Source organism: Heptranchias perlo, chromosome 1, assembly GCF_035084215.1.
Source record: "Heptranchias perlo isolate sHepPer1 chromosome 1, sHepPer1.hap1, whole genome shotgun sequence".
Classification (NCBI taxonomy): Eukaryota; Metazoa; Chordata; class Chondrichthyes; order Hexanchiformes; family Hexanchidae; genus Heptranchias; species Heptranchias perlo.
Window position 1 is genome coordinate 98,911,692 of NC_090325.1, and position 26,406 is coordinate 98,938,097.

The window sequence follows — 26,406 nt, forward strand, 5'->3', positions numbered from 1 at the left end:
ATCATGGAATGTCTGACGACCTCATCAAACTTGACATCATTAAAACATAACTACTAGTTTGGCTGCTGTTTTTCATTACCTAAAATGTGGTGATTTTAAATATTTATGTGGGGTAGTTGCATTCATTTTAAAATTAAAGAAAAATAGGATCTGTTTAAAATGAGGTCTTGTTTTGATTAGTTCACAAATCATAAAATCAAAAGTGATCAAATTTTAAACTATTTTTTCTTTCAGTTAAAAACATATTTTCCACATTTACCTACATAATTAAATGTTTGTCATGTGTTGCAGAATCATAGAATGTTAGAGTAGAAATAGACCATTGCGCCCATCAAGTCCATGCTGTTGTTTTTTTCCACGAGTCATTGGGGGTGAAACTGACGCTAGAAAATCCGCAGCCCGTTTTACACCCACACAATGTTATTTTCCGTTGACTTCAATGGAAGGCTGCCCATTCACTTTGGCCCATTTTGCACTACTACTCAAGTCCAATTTTACCCTTCCTATGCCTAAAACCAACTCTCCTGTTTATCCCTGAAACCCTTTATTATTCACCTGCTTGTACCATTCCAGGATCCCTCCTTTCATTTTACTTGTTGAAACAGCAAACAGTCAGATTGCAAAATCAAAAGTGATCATGACAGTTCCTCACCCGACCCTGCACAATGCACAAGCAAATCTCTGATCAATTACCTATTTCCACTACATCCCAAAACCCCACCACCAAAGTGGTCTCAGTGTCTTACACTCAGGAGTGTGTCCGTAGTGCCCAATATCTAATTACACGATAGGGCTGTAACGATAGCACCCCCTTGTGACCTGAACCGTATATCGTGGGCGGAACCTTCAACTTCGGTGGGGGAGTAAAACAGATGATATCGGATCAGTGCCCCGGCATAATTTCCTTTTATTTGATATATAAATTATTAGAATGTATTATCCTGTATTCTGTGTTGTCACAGAACAGATTAACACAGCCAGCATTACAGTAAGATATTTCAGGCTTCACTCAAAGCAACAACCAATGGAGCTAATTTGTTAATGTTTAAAACAAAAAGCAACATCAGGATCGTAAATCTTTAAAAAAAAACACCGGGGGTGAATTTCCTTTGATCTTCTCCCGCTTCGCCGTCGTAACGTCGGCGGAGATGCGGCGGGACGGAGTGTGAGAAGCTCCGAGAAAATTCAGCCTCATTATAACGATACTAGCTGACTTAAGTATTCAATTCATTTTGTAGGTGTCTATAGCAAGCGTTAACCAACAGGTGGCCTCGCCTAACACAGCTAAGATCCCAATTTACATGACAGTGATTCATCAAAACCTACAGGAAACGGAAAACTCTCTCTTTCCACTTTAGCCAGGTTTTGTTAAAAATCAGCCAACGGCCAAGGTCTGCTCCAATTGTCCTTATGGAGAAAAATCAACTGGATGTTCATTTTCATTAAATTAAGAATAACCATAGTTGTGGTGCCCACAGTAATATTATTTTAAGGCAAATTGGATGTAATTGGCCACATTCTGTGCAAACACAGCTTGGTTTTAGAAATGCAATAAAGCATGACCATGGCTATCAACAAGAATCTATCATTCCGAACATGCAAACTATTCATTGTAATTATATGTGCCAACTGCAGTTCTGTTAACTCCTACCAAATCTTCTGTAATTGCACTGTAACTGTATGTACCGAGAAAATTATTCCAAGTGATGTTAATTACAGTCGTAAATGCCATGCCCTTGATAAAACACACAGGATTCTTACATCATTTAACACTAATAACTTTTTTCCAACTCTGAAAGGAATTCAAATGTCATAAATCCATTTTGCTTCGACCCGTAATTGTCAAGAACATGCAGATACAACACACTCTGAATTCGGAACCTTTGGGACCAAGTCTGGCACTCATTTTTATATTATTGTTATTTACAATAAAGATGATGAAGTGATATGTTTCAGTTTTCTACTTGCATCACCACTTCAGCTGGTGTGGCAGTCATCTTCCCTGTGGTTTGATGGATGGATTTTGAATATTCGGCAGCCTGTCTTGCATACTGTTAATCTAATTTTGGGACATATGCTAATGAACCGTGGTAAAGGGTAATAGTAACCTACGCTTGATGCCTTTTCTCAGGCATGGCCCAGCTGTTTTGATCAAACTGGTGCAGTTAAGATAGTTAATGAGGGCTGATTGATACCAAGAGAGTTCCAATGACACAATTCTGTACAATAACAGATGATTTTAGGCAGGGCACTCTTATAAGCTGTTGCTGTAATCTAAATGCAACTCAATTTTGAAGCAAGCTATTTTTATCCTAGTAATCATATATGTTGCTAGCATTCAATAACAGCCTGCAAACATTTAATTACTCTTTTTGAGAAAGGGTTAGCATTCCCTGATAAGCTATTTTTTGTTGGTGCTACCAATAGTTAAGCATTCATTGAAAAAAGGTCAGCAAAGAAAATCACATGCCAAGTTTATGGCCTTGAAATTATACCATTGAATTCCAACACTCATCCATTTGTCAGAAATTCCTCTCTCACTGTCACATTATTGGAAGTGTTAACCTGTTTAAAATAAAAGAATTAGCATCTCCAGTAAAATAACAGAAAGAAGAATTTCAGACAAACATGTAGAATGATACCAGGGATGAAAGACTTCATTTACGTGGAGAGATTGGAGAAACTGGAGTTGTTCTCCTTAGAGCAGAGAAGGTTAAGGGGAGAAATGATAGCTGTTCAAAATCATGAAGGGTTTTGATAGAATAAATAAGGAGAAACTGTTTCCTGTGGCAGAAGGGTCAGTAACCAGAGGACACAGATTTAAAGTAATTGGCAAAAAGAACCAGAGGCGACAAGAGAATTTTTTTTACGCAGCGAGTTGTAATGATCTGGAATGCACTGCTTGAAAGGGTGGTGGAAGCAGATTCAATAGTAACTTTCAAAAGGGAATTGGATAAATACTTGAAAGGGAAAAATTTGCAGGGCTATGGGGAAAGAGCGGGGGAATGGGACTAATTGGACAGCTCTTTTAAAGAGCCGGCACAGACACGATGAGCCGAATGTCTTCCTTCTGTGCTGTATCATTCTATGATTCTATGTTAAATGTTCATCTGCTAGTATTTCACCACATAATTCCAGGGTCTGTGTTTTTAATATTGTAACACTGCAAAATGGCGTATTTAAGGTGCAAGTAAAATTGTCATTTCCATACAAGCTAGCAGTATTACTGATGCAAAAGATCAGTCATAATTTATTGCTTCAATTAATATATTTTATTCCAGATTGTCAACATTTCAATAATTGCATGCAGAATAATTAACAGGAAAAAAATATAATATACACATGAAAATTATATTCTTTTTTGGAATATGTCAATCATACCAAAATTCTTACCCTGCAAATAAATTTTTAAGTATATCTTGCTCGAATAGTGTCAGTGTCACTGCACACTGCTGACCTGTTGCAGGAGAAATCAATTGAGTTCTCTCATTGTTATTAAAGGGTAAGAGAATGAAGGATTGCCAGACTCACTGTCCCAAAACACATGTAACATATTCAAACCGTTGCCCCAAATCCCAAAAAGTCACACTCAAACATTTCATGAGTCACACAAAACCTTTCCGAATGTTACACCGTTCACAGACAGCACAATGACTTGTCTGGAGTGAATATGCAATGCTCTATCAGATGACACACCTCTTAGATGATCTCTGGCACCCAATATCGTCCCCAGTTAGCTTACATTCAGAGTCTTGGAAATCTGACTTCATGGTTAATAGATCACCTATGCTATGATAAATTTAAAGATATTGCTTCTAACGTTCTCTGAAATGAAAATTGCTGTCAAGTTGCAGTGGGTGAGGTAATTGACAGGAGCCCAGGAGTTTCGTAAATCAAACTGGAATTGTAGCTTTCCAAAAATTGCAAGGAGTATTTGCATTTAAATTCAAACAATAATCTTTGGCATACAATAATCATCATCCTGCCATTTTCTTGATTTACTTTTTGACTCCAGATTTTCAAGTTTCATTACCGATTGGAATGCATGAGTAATCAACTAGTGGGCAAGCAATCAATCTGTAGCAATGCTTAAGGATATTAGATCCTAGTTGTTCCAGATAAAGTTTCGTACAAAATACAAATGATGATAACTTATGAATTTAAAGTGGTACAATGTTCAAGAGAAGTATTGGGGCCATGAGGTGCCACAGCATAGTCTAATACTGTGCTTGACTTTATACTGTGTAAATTGCAAGTATAAAATTAGACCCATGGCCGAAAATCTGTTCACTATGAGTTAGTGAAGTTAGGGTAAAATTTCTGATGCACCACTCACTGGCATGTACCGAGAGTGCATATCGCAAAATTACACATTCACAGTCTGCAATTTTCCGCCTCTAAGTTAATGGGTGGAAACTTGCAGACAGGGAATGCACAATTTTGAAATATGTGCTCCAGGGACATGCCGCATGGTACGGAGGGCGCATCAGAATTTTTATCCCATTGGGAACATACCAGAAGATTTCCTATGTTCGCTATTTCTAGTAAAATCAGGAAAGCATTCGAAAATAAATCATTTACTTTGGTTACAATTTTGCTAGAAATTGCAACCAAAGCAAATCTTGTTGCTATATTCGTGATCTTGCTAATCCATAGTGACCAGAGGAATTCTTCCCTATTGCTGTTTCTCTTGCTGATCCACAAATAATCTGAAGTAAATCAGCACATTTCAAAAATATGGAAAAGACTAATGGTTTATAAAAATTTGCATTCCTATCATGAAAACACATCAATAAAGAGCCTCCTGCCATTACATTTTTAAATAAAGAAGTTACATTTTTGTAAAACTGTATATTAGCCTCAGGATGTCTCAAAGTGCTTTAAAATGCATGGATTGCTTTTGAAGTGCAGTCACTGTTGTTATGTAGGTAAACCAATTTGTACACAGCAAGGTCCCACAGACAATAAATTAATGGTCAGATAATTTTTTTTTTGGTAGTGTTGGTTGAGGGAAGAATGTTCGCTAAGCCACCAGGAGAACTCTCTGCTCTTCTTCGAATAGTATAATAGAACGTTTATGTCCACATTAGCAAACAATTTAAAATGTCTCCCGAAAGATAGCACCTCCAACAAAGCAGCTGTCTCAGTATTACACTTAGGTATCAAACTAGAATTGCAACAAACCCGAAAATGTACCAATTTATTTGTACCATTCTGCACTACCCAAATTGACAGCAGCATATTTGTCATACACATCCATACAAATTCAGAATATAATGGTGAGTATACAAGATTTTCACAAAGAAAGACAAAAAAGGTAGTTGGTCGCACAGAAGTAAATTTAGCCTCGATTTTAACCTAACCTGCCCGGTGAGAACGGGGCGGGTTCAAGCCAGATGCTCGTTTTACACCCATTCGATTTTATCCTCCACTGAAGTCAATGGAGCGTAAAATCGGGCAGGATGTAAAACGGGGGTCCAACTCTAACCCAACTTGTTCCCGCTGGGCGGGTTAGGTTAAAATTGGGGTTACGGTTTTTTCTAAGTGGTGAAGGTGAATGAAAATGCGATTCAAAAATAAGTTACTATGTTCAAATATAAAGCGTGAGGCACATGAGTTATTGTACTTTGAATATTAAGTTCATTTTCAAAGCACAGAAAGTATATAGAGTGCAAAAGGGTGAGTATTTTTTCCACATGTAATAATTCTGTTTTTGAGTCTTGCATAACAAGAAAAGGTACTTGTGTAATGACTTTACTGCCATTGAATCCTGATATGTGAAGCTGCTCTAGCTGCATGAAATTATCCTGGTTCCTTGACATTTCCCAGTCTGTGTTTAAAAACCACACTGTGATAAATGTGTCTTGTCTTAAGGGAGCTCTCTCTGTCACAGCTCACCAGTGCCCTGGCAGCATCTGAGCTTGTAAAACAATATTGCAATCAAAAGTTCAAAATTAATAGCCATGAAATCCCAGGCACTCATAAGCATCCAGTTATTATTTGCTTCTTTATGGAAACAACACCCTTGTTATTTCTTATGGTGTACAATTTCATGGTTTTGAAAGGTAATTCTGCCTAGGGCTAAAACACTGAGTATATTTAGATTGTAAGGAAACAAAGTAAGTCATTTCAACATTAAAACATGGGGAAACCCATAAAAACAGAATACTGATTCATGCATTTTAAATTGAAATACTATTATAGGATGCCACAATATGAAGCAGGGTTTGAAGCCCTGGTCAATCAGTAGAATTAATAATCAAGCAGAAGAAATTGTTCAAAAGGTTATTGTTTCAAACAATATGTTCAACAGTGGCAAATATTTTATTATGAGAAATTATTATGCGTTTGTTCGAAACCTTTCCAAGGTATAATAGAAATTGTACGATGTTTATTATTTTACATAAAGTTGTGGATGAATGCACTATGTGGTTATAGAGTGAATGAGAAACAATTCAGTCTGTAAATGGCAGTGTGTGAATCATTGTCTTGTTCGCAGGTCCAAAGTGCAAATCCCAACTGTTGTTTTTATACTGACTTATCGCCATGTGAAAAATGGCTGTCTAAGCTCCTTTGGGCAGTACTAATGTGATTTCACAAATTTCAGCAATAGCAACAAATCAGTTATGGGAGGAAGCAGATCCAATTAAGTCAAGCTGCAAATTACAAATAGTTACTTGGCATATTCAATCAGTGTTACAAGTCACACTTTGAACTGGGGTTTAATTTACCCCAGCAGATTAAAGTTAATAAGATTCAAGTCTTTGCCCTTGTAATTTTCTGCACTTTTTCTCTTCCTTTCCAAAAGCCAGTGATCCATGCTGGCAGACACGTCCATAGCCGCTGAAATCCTCTGGTATCTTGCCCGAGCAGCCATTCTTCAGGTTTAGGCCTTTACGTGAAAGGCATCAGAGCTGACCCTGATCCTCATCTGATTTCCACACACGTTCATTTTCCAGCGGTGATTACTGGATATCAATCAGGAGACCCTGGTTGATTATTCCCTCCCAGTTCTGTAGGTAATGAAGTCAACTTTTGTATCCAAACTGCTGATCTGGCTGAGATTAGCTAACTTACAATGACATAGGATGGAATCAGCCTGGTCAGTACCACAGTGTACTACATATGAACCATTAGGAGAGAGCCTCATTTTTAAATACCTCACTGAATAAGTCCCTTAACATAAGTGCACATACTCTACTGATGCATGTGGAGGCACCATGTGCTAATACCAAGTTTTGACACATTGGTGTGCATTACAATATGTGCAACAAACTCCCTTTGCATCATATTTGATTAGTGCATCATGTTGAAAGCACACAAGGGAAATGACGCAAGTGCAGTATTTATGTGGAGGAAAAAATGTATTTGTTATAACTGGAAGACGTCAAAACACTGTCGACATGAATATATTAATGACAGGGGAACACACAGAATAAAAGTGGCGCATGTGACTGAACATTCCTGGAAACTCCAGTTACACACCCAGGAAGATGAACCAGCAATATGCAGAAGGCCCGTTTTACACATAAAATGGGATTGCAAACTTGCATGGTTGAGGAAAGGATAACACTGGAGATGCATATAAAAATAAATGTCTTTACTTCAAGAAATAGAAAAGCATTACATGTGAAATAAATATCCATTTGAACTGTAAAACCAATATACATATCAGTCCACTTGTCTTTATTACAACCTGAGATAGTAACTGTAAATAAATAGAAAATATTGTAACAAAATGTGGAAGTTCCTGTGCAATGTTTGCAGAACTATACTAACTCTACTACTAGAATAATATTTACTATAGTGAAAAAACAACCAGAAAACAATATAATTTATGATTGTTTGATAGCTGAGCACAATCAGTGTATTAAAGCCATGCAACTTTCTTCTGTTCACAGATGTGCAAAGTACTGACTGCCAAGCTTTCAGAGCATCTAGCACTCAAACTATCTCAGAGGGTGATTCTCTGGATCGGACCCAACTCAGCTACAGCGAACCTAATGTTGGCCCCAGAATCTTAATGGAAAGCTCTCAGAGAATTCCATTGAACTGTGAAAAGTAATATCTTAGAGCAGCCTGGAGAAGGGTTGGTGTTTTGGCACCAATTTGTTGAGCAAACTGACTAGAAGCTTACCTGTGAGTAGCCCCATTGCATAATGTTATGCTGGTGACCAAGTCAGTGTGCACTGGGATTTTAGCAGGCTGCACACAGACATGGTAGCCATATACCCTCCTCCAGCATGTCTGGGATAATGGCTGATATAATTCCCAACTTTTATGGCGTGCTCCAAAGAAGGCCCTGTAGAGGATAAGGTGGAGTCCTGAATGCTCTATGGAGCAACATATGAAGGATCTCTCCAATGATTTTCAATACAGTAACCCTGGGTAATATAACATCGAAGACTGATATTGGTTTCCCCTTGCCTGTTGTTTCAATATCCTTCTGTGCTTATAGCTTCATGGATAGATGCAGCACATCTGGATGAAGTTGACTCATCTGTGAAGACAGTAAAGATATTGTTTCATTAATGATGTAAATTCAACTTGCATTTGAAATGCAGAAGGACTGCAGCAGATGCCAGAGAGGCACAGAATAATTTAAATAGTTCAATTGCAACTTATTAATATGGACAGAAAATGTTATTCATGTGGATTAATTACTTAACAAACTTAATTTAGCAAGCTGATTAAAGTAGGCATTATGAATGATGCTTTCAAACTACTTGTATTGCTCAGGGAAATTGTTTTTAAAAGAGACACTGTATTTCAAACTTACCAGACTGTTCCGACTCTGATGACATACTAATTCCCTCATAGAGTAGATGGTTGTTTTTGATGTTCATGTATTCAGGCCAACTAAGTTTTTTTTTGTTTTAATGCTTGATGGCTTCTTTGTTGTCCTGGGAACTATTTTGCTTTAATTGTGTTCCTCCTTCTTTTTTGTCATTCATTTGAGGTAATTACATGATATACAGCAAGCTTCTAACATTTGTGGACCTTTTGATACTTTATTGACTTCAGGAGATATTATGGTCAATAATGGTTTGTATCTTTGTTTGGTCAGCGACATTGATTTAATTGCAAAGAAACCAACTACGGATTTTATAAATTATTTCACCAAACTAAATGGCTTGACCTCTGCATAACTCTAGTGCTGAGGGGATAGTTTTCAAAATGAGAGCTTGCAGTACACAGCCTTGCCGACCGAGAGCAAATATTGACACGTTGCAAGTGTGTCCACATGATTTTCTATCCATTCACTTCAATGGGTGGAAAATTATGGGGAATGCACCTGCATCTTCCAGATATGCAGTCCCAGCAGGCAAGGCTCCGCATTCGGAATGTCAGCCCGGTCCGAGACTCCAATTTGTATCCATTAGCACAGGTCAAGTGCCTGATTATTGGTTGTTGAAATGGAAGTACTGTGCCTATGTGCTTCAACAAATGTGAAATATTTTAAGTTTTACAAAAGAGTTTGCTGTTTTCTAGCTTTTGAAATTTCAGCCATATTTTGGCTAGTACACAGAGAGAAGCAATTGCTGGTAGTGTGTCCTTCAGCTCCCTCCTGATGCAGTGAGCTCTGACAAGACTATGAGAAGTAAATAAATGAGTATTTCAGTGTCCTTCGGATAAGGAGGGGAAACTGTCGTCAGGATTCCCATTCTTGATCATCTGGAAGCACCTGTGTATGGCCCTCAGATGAGGATAGGGCCAATCTTGGTCATGATAGCCATCAGGTTTGAATAGGCCTGATTCACACAAGAAGAACTGTTACCTGGATAAGCTCACCACTGCTCATCGAATTAAACCCCAGATTGGTTTGCCATCTTCAAGAGAGAAAGTATAAGGGGAGAACATCAAGATAAGTGCTGAGTGGAAAGGACTAAAGGAAAATAGACAAAAAACAGTAAAGGGTAAAGAATAAAAGCTACATAGGATAGGGAAATACAGAAGAAATTAAGTGATCAAAATAACATTAAAAGTGTTAAAACACAGATTTATAAATTAAATATGGTAAACAAATTTTTTCTTACACTCCCTAAATTCTGCTGCTCTCATACTGCCACCTAACAGACTATTCCCTCTTTCAGTTCTGCTACCATAAGCTGTCAACTGGATTCAGAGTAAATGACTATAAAATGGCCCACCAACAGCCATTCACCAGTTTTCAGCTCTCTCTGTTGAAAAGCACTTTGTCTGCAGTTGTTGCCTTCCATGGATGGGAGATGGAAGATTATGGACTCAACAGTATTGTACACAGTATTCCAAGTGGGATAAAACCAGAACCATGTATTTTTATTCTAATTGGTCCATCTACTAGCCGAAACATGCATCCTCTCCACCATTGGCGTACCATGGCTGCAGTGTGTACTGTCTATAGGATGCGATGCAGCCAGTCGTCAAGGCTTCTTCAGCAGCACCTCCCAAACCTGCGAGCTCCATCACCAAGTAGGACAAGGGCAGCAGGTGCGTGGGAACACCAGCACTTCAAAGTTCCCCTCCAAGTCACACACCATCCTGACTTGGACATATACCACTGTTCCTTCATCCTGGATAGAATCCTGGAACTCCTTACTTAACAGCAACGTGGGAGCACCTTCAACACACGGACTGCAGCGGTTCACGAAAAAGGCCCACCACCACCGCATTAAATGCTGGCCTTGCCAACAATGCCCACATCTCAAAAATGAATATATTTTTTTTAATCTATCTCTCTGCTAATGTATTATACTACCTTGTTTTAATTTTTCACACTGCAGCCATACACTGATAATGGTTTCAATGCATTTCCAAAATACCCGCAAATCCTTTTCCTGATCAAGATCTTTAAATCTTAAATTTTAAAGATTAAAAAGTAGCTGTGGAGCTGCTGTCCATTTTATGTTAATAAAAACATAGAATCATAGGATCTTACAGCACAGAAAGAGGCCATTCGGACCATCGTGCCTGTGCCAGTTCTTACATCTTTATCATTCCTTATTATTATATTTCATATCTCCTCCAATATATGATCCTTGGGATTACAATCACTTTTGGGGAAAATATCACAAAGAGTATAACAGGATAATATGGTTATAAACTGTTGCTTTATTATGACAGTTGTAAGTAGTTGCAGATTATCTAAGAACAAGTTCCATTCAGACAGTAAAATACTTAATCCACACAATCTACTTAAAGGCAAAAATTTATATGCATACAGAGAAAAGAAATCCATGATCAAAAAAGAAGCCAAATCTGAGGAAATGTTTTTTGATACTCCAATATCCAGAAATGTGATGTAATATATTTCAGCAAAAGCAAATCCAAGAGGTAATTTTTATATCATTGGGATTTTCTTATCTAGCGCTGTCCATTTGGGGCAACTCAAAATAGACCTGTGACAAAACAATTATATCGGCAATCAATATTTTTTCAGTTACTAAAATGATTAATAGAACATGAATACTTTAAGCAACCATAGCAAATGATAAAGCTACCTGATTAGATGCCTTAATTTGCAAGGTAATATTGTTTTATGCTGACTAAATCCAGCGTGCGTGCGTGTGTGTGCTGTATGTGTGTATTATGTCTAAAGCCATGTGTAAGAACAATATAGCTGAGAAACTAAAGATCAAAATTAAACTATAGTGTTTCCTTAGTCAATATAATTATGTCAGCAGCAAATGAAATATGTTTACAGTATTCTGAATCAAGCTTACAGGATGATATGGAAATGAATAAATGACATACATTTTGTCACTTAATATGTTGAACCAAAGCAATGCAGTTGTGTTACTTAATAATGTAAATGACACAAGCCGATTTTAAAATACTGTCAATGTATTCAGGTTGGTTTGTCTCTATCTATAAAAGGGTGTTAGTGAGAATTCTGTAATATAGTAAGTTTCTTTAAATTCTGTGGCTAAGTACTATAGTCACTAATGACATGCCAAAGTAAAATATTATGATGATTTTTTTTTAATTGCTCTAGAATTTAAGGTGTGCTTTTATTGAATATTGTTCAACCTAGTCCAGCTTGTACAAATACTTCACATTGCACACAATTACCCTTTCTTCTAACTAATGCAAAATTTACACATAAAGAATGAATATATCCAAGTACTCATATCTGCTACTCAAATCATTATAGAATGGCCATGGCTAGAAAAATAAAACCTCTGCTTCTGTTTTTATTCAGCTCTTTAGCTTCTGAGCACATTTTAGGCTGATATGCAGACAGCAACATTGTACTAACCCAGTGGAGGCAAGAAGCAACTAAATGAGTAATAGAGTAGACTGCTAATACAACATGCTTCTTGAAGGCCAGTAACATCGAGTGAAATGTGTGCAAAAACTGCCTGTTGTGCAAGAGAAATCCTTGCATCACAGCTGTCATATGTTGCAGGACTGAGAAATCCATAATAGAACAGGGTTTGTTTTAAGACAAAATTGGTGAGCATGCATTTAATCTGTCACGAAGCGGTATTTTAATTCAATTTAATTCTCTCACCAATTCCATAGTGGCAGAGCTATAGGATATGGAGGTAGAAGAGTGTTTTAAATAGCTACAAAATTCAGCGAGTCGCTATTCCTTTTAAATTAAAAATCCAAGACTGCCACGTGGAATAAAAATGCCTACCAAGGCTTTGCCAAGAACCCAACAAACATATCCACAGGACAGCTGAACCTTGTGGACCAAGAGGGTCCCAGGTTCAATCCCAGGTTTGAACTGACTTTAGCTGATCCCAGCTGTGGAGATGATAAGGGAGCTATAATTTGTCTCACTGCCTTCAATGGAAAAGGGAAGCATCCGCCAGGGGCCCAGCTCTTGGTCATTATCCAGAGATTCCTGCTGGAAGAGCAGATGTGTTGGCGTCAGGTGAGGATGACATCAGGCACGGCTGTGATGTCCCTGCGATCAAGGCACCTGAAGCGCATCTTGAGCAGCCCCATGGCGAAGTTGATGTAGTGCGAGGCCCTGCGGAACAACCCATCGGTGACCTGCCTTATGCACTTGTGTGCAGACGACTGACAGACCCCGGTGGTATCCCCGGTGGCACCCTGGAAGGATCCGGATGCAAAGAAGTTGAGGGCAGTGGTGACTTTGACGGCGACAGGTAAGAAGATGCTGCTTGGTCCATCAGGGAGCAGCTCGTCATTAAGGAGGCTGCAGATGTCGGCGACTACCTGGCGATTGAATCTGAGCCGACGTATGCACTGCTTCTCGGAGAGGTCCATGAAGCTGAGCCTCGGTCTGTACACCCTGTGCGGAGGGTAGTGCCTCCTGCGATGCATCTCTCTCTGCGGTTGCCCTCCCTCCTGCTGTGCAGGTGGGTGTGCCACAGCACCGTGTTGGGGGGCTCCACGTCTCCGAGGCGGACGGCGTGGACTGCGAGGCTGCTGGGGCTGGTCATGCTGTTTGTCCTCCGAGGATGTCAACGCACCACCCATCTGGCAGGTGTTGGTCTGAGGGGTTGTGCAGGGTAGGTAGGTGGTTCCTCGCACTAGGGCTGCGGTTTCACGTCGGTCTGTCCTCTGGCTTGGCGGGGGGTGGTGGAGGGCAGGGGTTGCCCTATGTGACGCGGTGGCCTCCTGCGTGGGTGAGGGCTCTCCCACCCGCTGTGGAGTGCACCTTGGCACCTGCCACAGGCTGCTGGCTGCAACACGACCGGGTTGAGGAGGGACTGTTTCCCCCAGTGTGGGAAACTCACTGCCTTGAAGCTAAAATCCCACACTTCCTGTTTTGACAGCTGCTTCAGCTCATTTAATGACCTCAACAAGCAAGGTAAGTACACTCAAGTGGAACCCCGCTGGCTTTAATTGCCTGCGGGATTCCCACCAGCGGGGCCTGCGCACGCAGCCCCGCATGTCAGCGCGGCACCCGGAAGTGGCCGGGATCTCGGCGCGATCCGGTCACGTGACTGGATATCGGGATTTTCGGGGGGCCCCCGCTGGAAACCCGCAGGAAACCCGACCCTAAAATCGAGCCCCTTGAGTAAGGTTAAATGAATATTTGTACTGTCTTTCAGATGAGATGTTAAACAAAGGCCCTATCAGCCTGTTAAGATGGACATAATAACATCCTGTGCCACAATTCAAAGAGGAGCAACATGTTCTCCTGGTGTCCTATCCCACATTAACTCCCTCAACCAACATCATTAAAAACAGGTTAACAGGTCTTTTATCTCATTTGCTATTTGTGGAACTTGATGTGCACAAATTGATTGCCACGTTTCACAAAAAAGCAGTGCTTATGTTTCAAAAGTAATTCATTGGCTAGATCCTGGGGATATGATAAGGCACTATATAAATGCAAGTTCTTTCTTTTCTTTTAATCATGTAATCATCAAATAATTCATTTCTACGTTGTGATTGATTATTATCAACCGGCATATATTAAAGTACTGGCTGCATGGTCCAGTTCACATATTGTGATTGGTCAAAAGTTATATTGTGTATTATCAAATAACTACTGGTCATTTGGCCCAATTCAAATGTTGTGATTGGCCCAAGTTTACGTATGACAGTGTAACCAAGTAGTAACTTTCATTTGTCAGGAGTGCATATAATTGAAAAAAAACATTTAGGGTACAGAGTGGACCATTTTGTGCCCATTTCACAGGTGTAAAATGGGCACAAGGCTCAATTTTGGGGACCAACGTTATGTGGCCCAAGGCACCTGAAAATTGGGTCGGGCACTTTTTAAGGCATCCGGGGCAGCAACCTAAAACAGGCATTAGAGCCCTTGCATATGCTAATGAGCGGCCTAATGCCTGTTTTAAGGATCACTCAGGGGGATTGGGCTGCGCTGTGCAGGGCAGGTACTGGACTTGCTTCACTCAGGTTTTCCAAACATGATGTGGCCTAGCCAGTGGCCGCCACTGAAAAGGTGAGTTTAATTTCTTTTTAACTGCATGTTGAGCCAAGACATAGCAGGAGGGCTTCTGCCAACGAAACAAGCAGCCCAAACTTTGCTTATTCAGTCAGGCGAGCTGTCTATGGAGGCATGATGGGTGTTGTCAACTTGCCACGATTATTTAGATGAGGCCCGATGGCCAATTTCTCACGATCCTGAGGCCTCCGTCTTTGGGTGCAGGGATCATTCCCTGCACTTAAATTGCACCTGCGTACTGGCCTAAATGAATTTCTAGGCCTCTATGCTGATTATCAAATCACAGGATAAGATTTTTTAATGAAAGCATAGGTGACATTTATCGTCAAAGACACTCCTGACAAATGGAGACTGTCACATTTTAATAAAAAGATGTAGGATGAGTTTTCAATCGTGAATTTACATTATTGTTATATTGTGTAATAGTTGTCAGCAGTGCTGCATTATAAGCCACTGCCTAATATTTCATGCATACAAAATATTTTTGTTAATTTTCAGAAGACCGTGATTCCATAATATAAAAAAGGAGACAAGTTGGTAACTTTTTGAAGTAATAGATATGTTTTCAGTTTGATAGAACACTGATTATTTGGAAGTCTGTGATCAACTAGATAGAGCGCTAATAAAAATCAATGATAGACCACCAACCTCAAAAAATGATCATATTTTATATTTTGCCACCTTGGAACTGTGTTTCGCCACTTTACCTTTCCTGAATAATTGGAGTTTTTCTGGTGTATTTTCTTAAGTCACAATAAATTAAGAGTTCCTTTGGTATTAAAAATAGTAGTAATTATGTAACAAAATTATTGTGTTCTCACCAGCTATTATTTTCTTCATTTATGGCACTGAATCACTGCAAGTGCAGGTTTGAGACTGGTACCTCCATAGACTGCTGCTAAGCTGGCACTATTGAGCTATACTGCTGGATCCACACTGCTCTCAGGTCATGCAGGTAGAGCACTCCACAGGCAAGCAGCAGCGCTCACATTTTTTGCTCCACTTATTTGCATAGCCCCATCCAAAGACATACTAATACCAGTTAAATCTTTAATCTTAGCAAAGAGCTAGTATGATAGTTGACTCGTTGCTAACACCAAAGTTTGAAAATTACGTTTAAAAAGATAGCTCTGCCACAATGAACGTTATACTTCAGTGGCAAGCTGAAGCAGTGTGAAACCATCTTCTCAAGGTAGTCTCAGATGTATGCCAAAAAGCAATGCATCGTCAGTTCCACAACTTCACTCTATAGTTACATTACAGTTTTTGCAAAATCTGTAGTATAATGGGGCATTATTTTAGGAGCGTTGTATTTTGAATAATAATTATATAATTGGGCCGACTGTACTGTGGAATACTGTCCAACAAACTTGATCCTAGTGGTTACTGAGATCACAGCAGTACCTGAAGTATTTCTACTGGAGTGCCAAAATTCCATAACACGTGTATATTAGCCAACACATACCAATGAATAAGCATTTGTCACATTACCTTGTTGGTATCTTGTGATTAGTCAGTAATTACATCACATACAATAATAAGTGTTAAAACTATCACATATTCCACACATCTTCATTTTGCAAATCATTGGCATAATCACTATATGTTCATTTTACAATCAGTTTGAAATACTGAGCCCCCGCCTATGGGCTAATTTTAGTCTTTCCAAATTATAGGTTGACACCCTTCCAATATAACTTCAATGTAAAAATATATGCAGTTGACTGCACAGCAAAATTCTCCTGTACAGGAAATAACTTTAACACTATTAGACATACTTTGATTAACTTCAATTGAAAATATAAAGGAGTCTATAAATCATTTGAAATCAAATATTTAGAACATTTGCATTACTTGTAACTTCATACAGATAAATAATTCAATATTAAATTAAGAACTGTGACTTCATTCAGTGGAATGGAAATCCTACCTAAATGAAACGCTAGAAAGTTGAAAATCAATCTCTAATACAGAATGAACCTGACTCAGCGCTACTGTAGAACAACTGCACAGAGCTCATAAAATCAAGCAAAAGTTTTCCATAATAATATGAAAACAGAACAAGATAAACTTTTTGTTATTTTTTTCACTTCACTGTGCGGTTCAAACACAGACTACATCGATGCTTTTCTTGTATTCTTATTGTTATATCTAGGGACAAACATTCTATTCAGGACCTTGATGAAAGCTCTGACAGCTCTGCCTCTCTCCCTATAGGGAAGCACCTAGCCTGCATTCAGTGCCTCCCTAATGGTGCAAGTATGATCAGGAACTCACCTTTAGGAGAAACATGGGCTAAGGTCTACATTTAACCATACCTTGTCACAATACATTCGTACAACAATCCTGCCTCTATTTTTTTTAGTCTATTTTCTAGCTGTGTCTCTGTGTATTATTTTCTGCACTTTTTCTAATCCTGCACATCCTATTCATGACTCTGCATATGTTTTTCCATCTTCTTTCTGGTTCTGTGTGTCCCAGTTATTGCACCATCACAAAATAATTATAGATAAGGAAGAATTCTCAACCCATCCTCAGTTGTAGAATGTCTCTTTTGTATCTTGTTGACCAGAAGTGGACACAATACTCAAGGTGTTGTCTCACCAGACCACTTTACAATTTCTTTGAACTTACATTTTACTGTTTTGTTATGTAGTTCAACATTCTCTTGGATTTGATGATTGTTGCTCCACATTGGTTGGACATATTGAGTATTCAGTCTACTAAGATTTCTAGGTCTCTTTTAAATTCATCTGTAGCTATTTAAACAGCATTCAATTAGTATATTTGTCATCTATTTTTGCTTCTTATGTACAGTACTTTAAACTTGCCTGTATTCATTTTCATCTGACATTGTTCTGCACACTTACACATTTTGTCTAACTCATTCTGGGCTGCCTGCACTGATTTTGTTTTTCATGTACAATGTTCATTTTAGAATATTAATTGTAGCTTTTTCAAACAAATTTTCTCTCAAGCAAACATGGAATTAACTACAAAACCGTAAAAACTTTGAACGGAACAAAAAATAATCTGATGCATTCTTTTATTCTTTGTTGGATTATATTCTAAATGTTTTTTATAACTGGGAAACTTCAGTAAAGTGCAGGGGCCCCTGGTGCAGGACATTACCAAGGATGAAGAGCGCAGGAGAGAAAGCAAAGTATATCAAATAGTAGTGATGAGGTGACACCAAGTTTGGGTTTTAAAAGCCTGTGGATTGCAGGGAGAAAAGAAGATTGAGAGGTAAAGAGCTCCACTGTTTCAAGGAACTGGGAAAGAATGAGTTAGCATAGGAAACAATGCAATGAATCTCAATTTCACACTTACCGTACAAATTGATGAAGACATCTTCAGTAGATCTCTGATAAGATTTTTCCGAAGACAAATTCACCGATAACTATGATGAAGTTTCATTAAAGCTAAACTACACTAAAATGATAAACACACATCATGACAGCCCAAAAGTGATCTTTAGACGACCCACACTTATCACAATCGATCTTATGTGGATGCTACTAGAAAAAAAATCTGTCCAGTTTCTTACTGTGACTTTAATATGATACAACATTCATTTAATACTAACTCTAATCCAAAAACTTATCTGGGAGAATATCACCTTTTAATACTTGTTTTAGGATTTCTTTATAGTATATACAGGTCACATGTATCTTTTGTCACAAAGCATTCTTGATTTATATAATATATCATATCAACAATCATTAAATGTGTTCTATAAATGAAGCCATAATTAACCCTTACTTGATTGAACTAAAAGAGGGCGTGTGCAGTTATTACAACAAATGCTGCAGTAAGCATGCTGAGATTTAAGAACATGAAATGTGATGTGTTTTCACCCTACTAAACAGGAAAACCAGTTGAAACATGACAAGCACGCAAACTGATATAGAGACAGGTCGAAAGTCATTATCAACAAGGGCAGTTCATTTCATATTCCTATTACAAACCCTGGTGTTGTTACTTGATAGTGTGTCTCTGATGCTCACCACGACTCAGCATAATGTTACACTCCGTGTTTACCATGATATTGATATCTGATGAAACCAAACAATGCACATGTTGATGCTGATTTGGTTACTAATCTTAATTTACAGGTTCCTACAAAGGAGAGGTATCAAGCCAACATCAGTGCCTTTTTTATGTGAATAGGTCAGGATTTTCACATTTTTGTGTCAAAGTAATGCATTCTTTTATTTCCTCATGTTGTTCAAAATAAGCACCATAACCTGCTGCCAGGGAACATCTGATCCATGCACACAAAAGCGCAGAACTTTTGTAAATAGTGTGGGTGACAATGGTGCAAAAATGTGAGCAACAATGACTGAATCAGCTCAGGGACCTCAATGTTATTGATAATTTGGCACTTAAGATATGAAGCACCTAAGAAGTAAAATCATGTATAATAGAAAGCATATATAGATTTATGGCAAGGGGAAGAAATAGAGAGCCAATGCGGCAAACAGAAAAACAGAAAGGAGGACAGAGAGAAGACAAACATTGAGACAACAGAAGGAAAACAAATGTAGATGGAGCGAATGGACAAACAGAAATAATGAGATGGCACCAAAAGAAAGGGAGGGAATAGAGGAGAGAATCTGATACTGAGAAGGAAGGGAAGCAATAAAAATAGATATACAGAGCGAAACAAGAAAGGTCAGGAAAAAATGAGAATGAGGACAAGAAAGGAAGCAAAAGGAGGAGAGAGAAATAGAGCATGAATGAGCGGGAGACAACAAACTGAAGACAAAATTGCAGGAAGGAAAATTTGGCAATGTTCACAAATTAAGTTACTAGAGGAACAATCTTTGTGAAATGTCAACATTTACAGGACTACTTCAGGCAAAACAACTTTTGACATTCCTATGATGTGTGAAAGCATGGACCAACTAATTAATTTTGAAAGTCAACTTACTAAAGCTATGAGTAAACTTGACATCTGGAGTCATCTGCAAATATCTTGCAGGTATTTTTCTCCCAAACTACAGTGGCTTGAGAGAAATCTGATTCCTCTCCACACACACTACTAATTAAAAGCTTCAAGAAAAGTGACTCACAAACTGTTTTGGAACCTACAATCAAAATAAGGATCATTGTCCTTACACCAATATGTCTTTGTAATTGCAACCAAAAGATCTAACTATAAGTTAAAGATGTGCTGTCATCAGGAATCTTTAGTCAAAAGACTAGAAATTCCTGCATTCATACATGGGGATGCCAGGAGGGGAAGGGAATCCAAAATATTGTCAAATTCCATCCAATAGATTTCAGTAGTATCAAACTTATGATTATTGCAAAAATTACAGCAGGTTCTTGTGTAGCCATAATTCAGGCTACTGTCTTAACATTTCTCCCAAATAGAAATTCCTAATGCAAACATTTTTGTTGCATTTCAGTTTATAATATTACATATGTGTTAAAGGATGTTAGTAATGCTTATGACACTTAGTAAGCAATAAGAAAGTACAAGTATTAAAATTTACAATGTACTTTTTTTAGCATAATAGTTTTAAATGGTACTGGGGACTTGTTACAAACATTAGTTTAATATTTTAATGGATCTTGCTATTGAAGGATGAATTAAGACAATCAGCCTCAGTTATGTGCAAGAAACAAAGTATGCATTATTTAAGAACAAAATGCCTGCCTTCTCCGGTTGTTGCTTGTTTCTATAATAATAAATGTGCACAGTGTTTGGCAGGATAGTTTCTGTGTTTTCTAACCTGACTACCAAGCACTCAAAACAGTGCTGTTGAGCACAAGTTACAACATTACTGAAGGCTCAGCTACAACTGCCAAATTATATAAATCCTACTTCTGCCAGTAAAATTAGTCACAACCTGTATTTAGGAGGAGGCAGGGAAGCTATCTTAGCTTCCAAGCCCAATATATAACTTTAATATTGGAAAGATTCTTTATTAAAAAAAGCATAGAACGCAAATGTTCTCTGAAAGAAATAACGTACCCCAAGATAAGGCACCGTTATTCATCTTAAGTTATAGTTTTCTACGTTACATTTCTGCCTCTTTCTTTTAATCATTTCACCAAGTCGTCATTTTTGAAGGTTAATTGCTGGCCTCTGATTACAAGTTAATTTCTGTTCATTCCAGTATGGAAACTGGGACACTAAATCTTGCACAATGTTTTGGTGGAAATTTTAATATCCTCTGCTCCTGACTTCAAAATTAATAGATGCAAGTTTTTTTTAATGAAAGTGGACAATAAAACAGAAGCTAATGCCCACTTATACTGTACAACAAAGCACAGGCCATAACCTTTTTGAATATATAACATGGAGGTCATATTTTTTCTGGTGCTTTTTCAAATGACCTTAGCCTGAGTTTGCAACAAAATTAACCATGACTATAATTTGTGTGTTGCAATTGATAAACTATTGCCCCAGTAGTTACGCAGCAACCTTCATAATGGTACAGTAACACCTGATGCTATGGGCTTCAGGCTTTAAACCATATTCAGTCACTTCTAAAATCTTCGGTACAATAGTTTACCACAATAGCCCTCAATAACAGTCAGTATGTGTGTTACATATCTGATGTGGAGATGCCGGTGATGGACTGGGGTTGACAATTGTAAACAATTTTACAACACCAAGTTATAGTCCAGCAATTTTATTTTAAATTCACAAGCTTTCGGAGGCTTCCTCCTTCGTCAGGTGAACGATGTGAAAATCGTTCACCTGACGAAGGAGGAAGCCTCCGAAAGCTTGTGAATTTAAAATAAAATTGCTGGACTATAACTTGGTGTTGTAAAATTGTTTACAATTTACATATCTGAGTCTAACTTAGACTTTTTTTCTGGAACTACAGTTCTGTGAATTGCTTTACCGCTGCACCACCAAATTGATTCTAAACAGGACATTGCTATGGCTTTTAAAAACTAAATTGGGTACATTTATTAAAGAACATGATCTGACCCATACTTAAGGCAAATTGGTCTAGTGCCAGTGTGCAATGCTTGCTGAGCCAATGATGTCATAGTAGAAGTCAGTCCATTCATTGCTATTTGATAATGTCACAGCAGGTCATTCTCTGCAGCTAAGCAAATAATACCAAGCGTTGCTCAAATTAAAATCGCCTTTCAATTAATTCAGTTATTCTTTGAGGTATTTGAGTTCAACATTAATATCAAAGCACATGAACTAATGCCTATCAAAGCCTCAAATTATTAACTATCTCAGTTAAATCTGAAGTGAAATGCTTAATTTGCTTCTAACAAATGTAAAGGCTTATAGATGGGAAGGAATAGAACAGGCTGTAACAAAGTTACTGATATTTAGTCATCTTTGTCATGGGTCACTAGCCTCTCCAATGTAATATTTGTTTTGTAGAGGTTCCAAAAATGATCAGCTGCTCCTAAGGAGTAATAGGCAATTTATGCTATTGTTTGATTAAAACTGGAAATATTTGACCGCTCTTCATCCTAGCTAATATTATTTTATTTAAAACCCCTTTCAGTCCCTACCGGCATGCTTGAAGTCCATCTCCATCCCTGTCCACCCAAAGTGTACCTAAAACTCTCACCTCCCCCCCACCTTTACCTCTTCTCCAGGACCACTGTTCTGCCATTCCCTCTATACCTGATTTTCAAAGGGAGACATGCATGTCTCAGTATTTTGAGACCCAATGAAAAGAATAAAGTGCATTCATTAACACTACCAATGCCAATAGAGCTCCACTGTCATAACCTGCCCTTTTGCATTGCAACAGCGAAGAAAATAAGTAGTACCACTGGCCATAGGGGAAGGGGGAAAGGAAGAGGAAGTGACATTTTGAGGGCGTAGGACAGGGCAGATGGAAACATGCCAGGAAAAAGGTCAGAGCTGACGGGAGAAGGGAATCCGAAAGACAGAGAGGTTAGAAGAATCTCAGAGACACAGAGAAGGTATCCTGGGGACGAGGAGCAAGCACCACCTCTGAAATGTGATACAGATGGGAAGAGAATATTGGAGACTTGGAGTAGGCATGAGATCCATATCACTTTCAAAATTATGAAAAATCATCAGGAACTCCTGTGCTAAGTAAATATTAACCTGAGAAGAGTAATGAGCCCTGACTAAGAATAGTTAATATTTATGATCTTGTAAAGTATTATTCTATTCATTTTTATCTGTGTGTGTGTGTGTGTGTGTGTGTGTGTGTGTGTGAGAAAGACAGACATAGAAGGAGAGGGAGAGTGAAAGTGATGAATGAAGAGAGTTATGAACATAGGATTTTCCTCATTGCAATTGAGTATAAGTTAATTAAAAGGACGGAAAGGCAGACTGGCTCAATTCACCTGCAGTCTTCCCTACACAGTCTGCCTCTTATATTGTGCTCAGAGAATTCTTTACACCCCAAGTGCAGTAAGAGGAAAATCTGCCCCACACGTGTGTGAACATGACTGTGAGGAAGACATGCGAAAAAGCAAAAGAGAATAACTGGGCATAGAAATACTGACTAGGGATACTGCCAAGACATATAACATATAAAATTCTAACAGGACTAGACAGACTAGATGCAGGGAGGATGTTCCCGATGGCTGGGGGGTCCAGAACCAGGGGTCAGTGTCTCAGGATACGGGGTATGCCATTTAGAACCGAGATGAGGAGAAATTTCTTCACTCAGCGGGTGGTGAACCTGTGGAATTCTCTGCCACAGAAGGCAGTGGAGGCTAAGCCATTAGATGTATTCAAGAAGGAGATAGATATATTTCTTAATGCTAAAGGGATCAAGGGATATAGGGAAAAAGCGGGAACAGGGTACTGAGTTAGACGATCAGCCATGATCATTTTGAATGACGGAGCAGGCCCGAAGGGCCAAATGGCCTACTCTCGCTCCTATTTTCTACGTTTCTATACAGGGAGATAGATGCAGAAGAGGATGCTGTATTTTGACAATTTAAAGTTATTTTCTACTTATATTAATTGACACATTTTTAAAAGGAAATACAAATAATTATACTTTTAAGACAGTTCTTGATAATTGCCTTTAAAGACATTTGTCCTCAAGATTACAGCTTTCCTATAATTATTATTATTTTCTTACAGCAGAGGTAAAGCAACTTACATGAGGAAAACAAATTGCATTCTAAACACATTGCTCTTGTGATAGCCACGTTTTTTACAGACATCAATAAGAAAAAATTAGTATTTTATATTATTATGGTAGTGACCTCCATGCTAGACTCCCTTCCCCTATTCCTAACTCCCCTATCCCTAATTACAGTCCTTGAACCAGGGACTAAAAACAGTGACTAATATTGTAAGTATAGAATTATTGTAAGTATAGAAAAATCTACTTGTGGTTATCAGATTGAATGCCGAGAGCATAGCACCTTTACGTAGTTGTTTATGCTTTACATTGCATCCTTTAATACAGTACTGACAGTACTGAAAGTGGAGAGCCATCGTTACAGTATCGGTTAACATCTCTGTAGAGTACAGAACGACAGACTTGCACATGCCACTCAAATGCATGAATGGAGTGCTCCTTTCAGAACTCTAACTGTGGTCAGTTTCTACCAAATGAAAAGACCTGAAAAGAAAGTTAGCTTATTTAAATCAGCAGATACTGTGCCACTAAAGACTTTTTTAAAGAAAGCTTTTTGAAACAAGTTTGTTAAAAGGAGATCTTTGTGCTAGTAGCAATTATAACAATATGACGCCACCTGTTGGTAAGTTCTTACTTACTCTCATACTGAGTTGCAAGAGCATCTTTTCATTGTTTCTTTGCCCCTAATTGTGGAAGACATCACCAGTAATACCTTTGGCAGCATTATTCCCAGATCATCTTACCATACTCAAATAATTTTAAACGTCGTTATAATTTCATTTAAAATATATTATTTTTAGAGGCTTTAATCATAACTTTTCTCCCATATAATATATAAAATAACGAAATTATTCTTCATTGAAGAACATTCTACTCTAAAATTGGTGTGATCACAACATTTTGTTTCTGATTAATTAGAAGACAAGCTATAAATGAACCTTATAACGATCTATTAAATATAATTTACAAGACTCACTTTCCAAAAAACATTTGGTTGATAATGTCATAAATAATATTATTTGAGCATGGCCTTGATGAATTTAATTTTTCAGATAAGAAATGCACCAACAAAATTTTAAGAAATCTTTTAAATTGATTACCTATTGATGACTGAAACACTAAAGGTCAAATTTGTTAATTTAAATATTTTGTAAATACATATCCCACTAATTATTTTATTGCCAAATACAATGAAGAAATTCCACTGCACTTCTCGCTCTGTAATAGAACTATCGTTAATTTATCCTTTACATGCAAAGTCTATTTATAATTACAGTGATTCTAAAATAGTGTGGAATGTCAAATTAGTGTTCTTTATTTTTCTTAAATATCATGGACTGTGTAAATTGCTGCCTTGTTAAAAAGAGGTGGCAACTCAATGTGGTAAAATAAAAGGAACACGTGGACTACATAAAGATTTTAAGTTGGACTAGAATCAATCGGAAAGTTATACGCAGCTTCCCCAAATCTACAATTGGATATCATATATAATGGAAGCAAGTGGGAACAAAACTAGAGGTGATTTCAGCAAGGAATGAAGGTACAAGAGAGGAACACAAACAAATGGACAGAAATGGAGAGAGTTAAAAAGAATAGACACACATAAATTGCAAATCACAAACACAAAAAGTGCTGCATAAATGGAGACCAAGAGGGAAAGAAAATAAATAAGTAAAATAATACTGACACCAAAGGCGGAAGGAATATCAATGTAATGAAGTGATAGACTGTCAAATTGCATCACCAATTATTTATGCAATCACTTCACTACATCAATCAAGTGGCTATTCATTTGGGCAGTCAGCAGGCTGTTTCACTGTGGAGACCATCACAGCTGAACCTAGTATATCTACAAACGTGCACTTGCAACAAGGCTAGCTATCATGAGATGGGATTTTATCTCTCTTGAGCCTTGGGTTACCACTTCTGTGATCTAGGTGAGAGTCACTAAGTTAAAATAGGCCATAGATCAAAGTTGTTCTGTTTTTTCTCGTCTTGTCTGCTCACTCTTGCATCACAGGGTGCAATTATCCGCTGAGCCGTCAGGAGAACTCTAACTGTGCTGTTTTTAAGGAAAAATTATGTGACTCCATTATATGCAATTTTATTCTTAAATCAGATGATCCTAGTGCACCAATACAAGAAACACCCAAGTAACATCTAACTAATTAGTTATTTTAATCTTCTGGAACTTTTCTTTTGTATATTAAATGATTGTGCCATATATTTTCTGAGAGAAATGCTTTTTGTTAGATACACCTTTAGAAATGTACATGCTTCATTTTATAACTTTTTTTGATGAAGGAAAAGAAAGCACATAATGCTATAAGTGCTCTTTATATGTTGCTAATGAAATTATGCTATACTCAATCCTTACTTGAATTATTTTTTAATTATTGTACCAAATTAGAGTCAAAATCAATATGTGCAAATACTTTTACAAATTATCTAGACTCTTCATGA

At 37.9% G+C, this 26,406-nt stretch overlaps 1 protein-coding gene across 3 annotated transcripts in view; it reads right to left on the reverse strand.

Moving 5' to 3' along the window:
• pcdh7b (protocadherin 7b) overlaps positions 1 to 26,406 on the reverse strand; it is a 374,437-nt gene that overhangs the window by 339,705 nt on the left and 8,326 nt on the right. The window contains exon 2 of one of the 3 annotated variants that reach the window (XM_067988996.1): positions 7,703 to 8,500. The exons of 1 other annotated variant lie outside the window; for it this stretch is intronic. In XM_067988996.1, the coding sequence (XP_067845097.1) occupies positions 8,453 to 8,500 (48 nt within the window). In that variant the 3' untranslated portion in view covers positions 7,703 to 8,452. Of the gene's footprint in view, positions 1 to 7,702; positions 8,501 to 11,247; positions 11,379 to 26,406 lie in introns of those variants that run through there. One more of the 3 variants, XM_067989006.1, reaches the window with a different exon arrangement.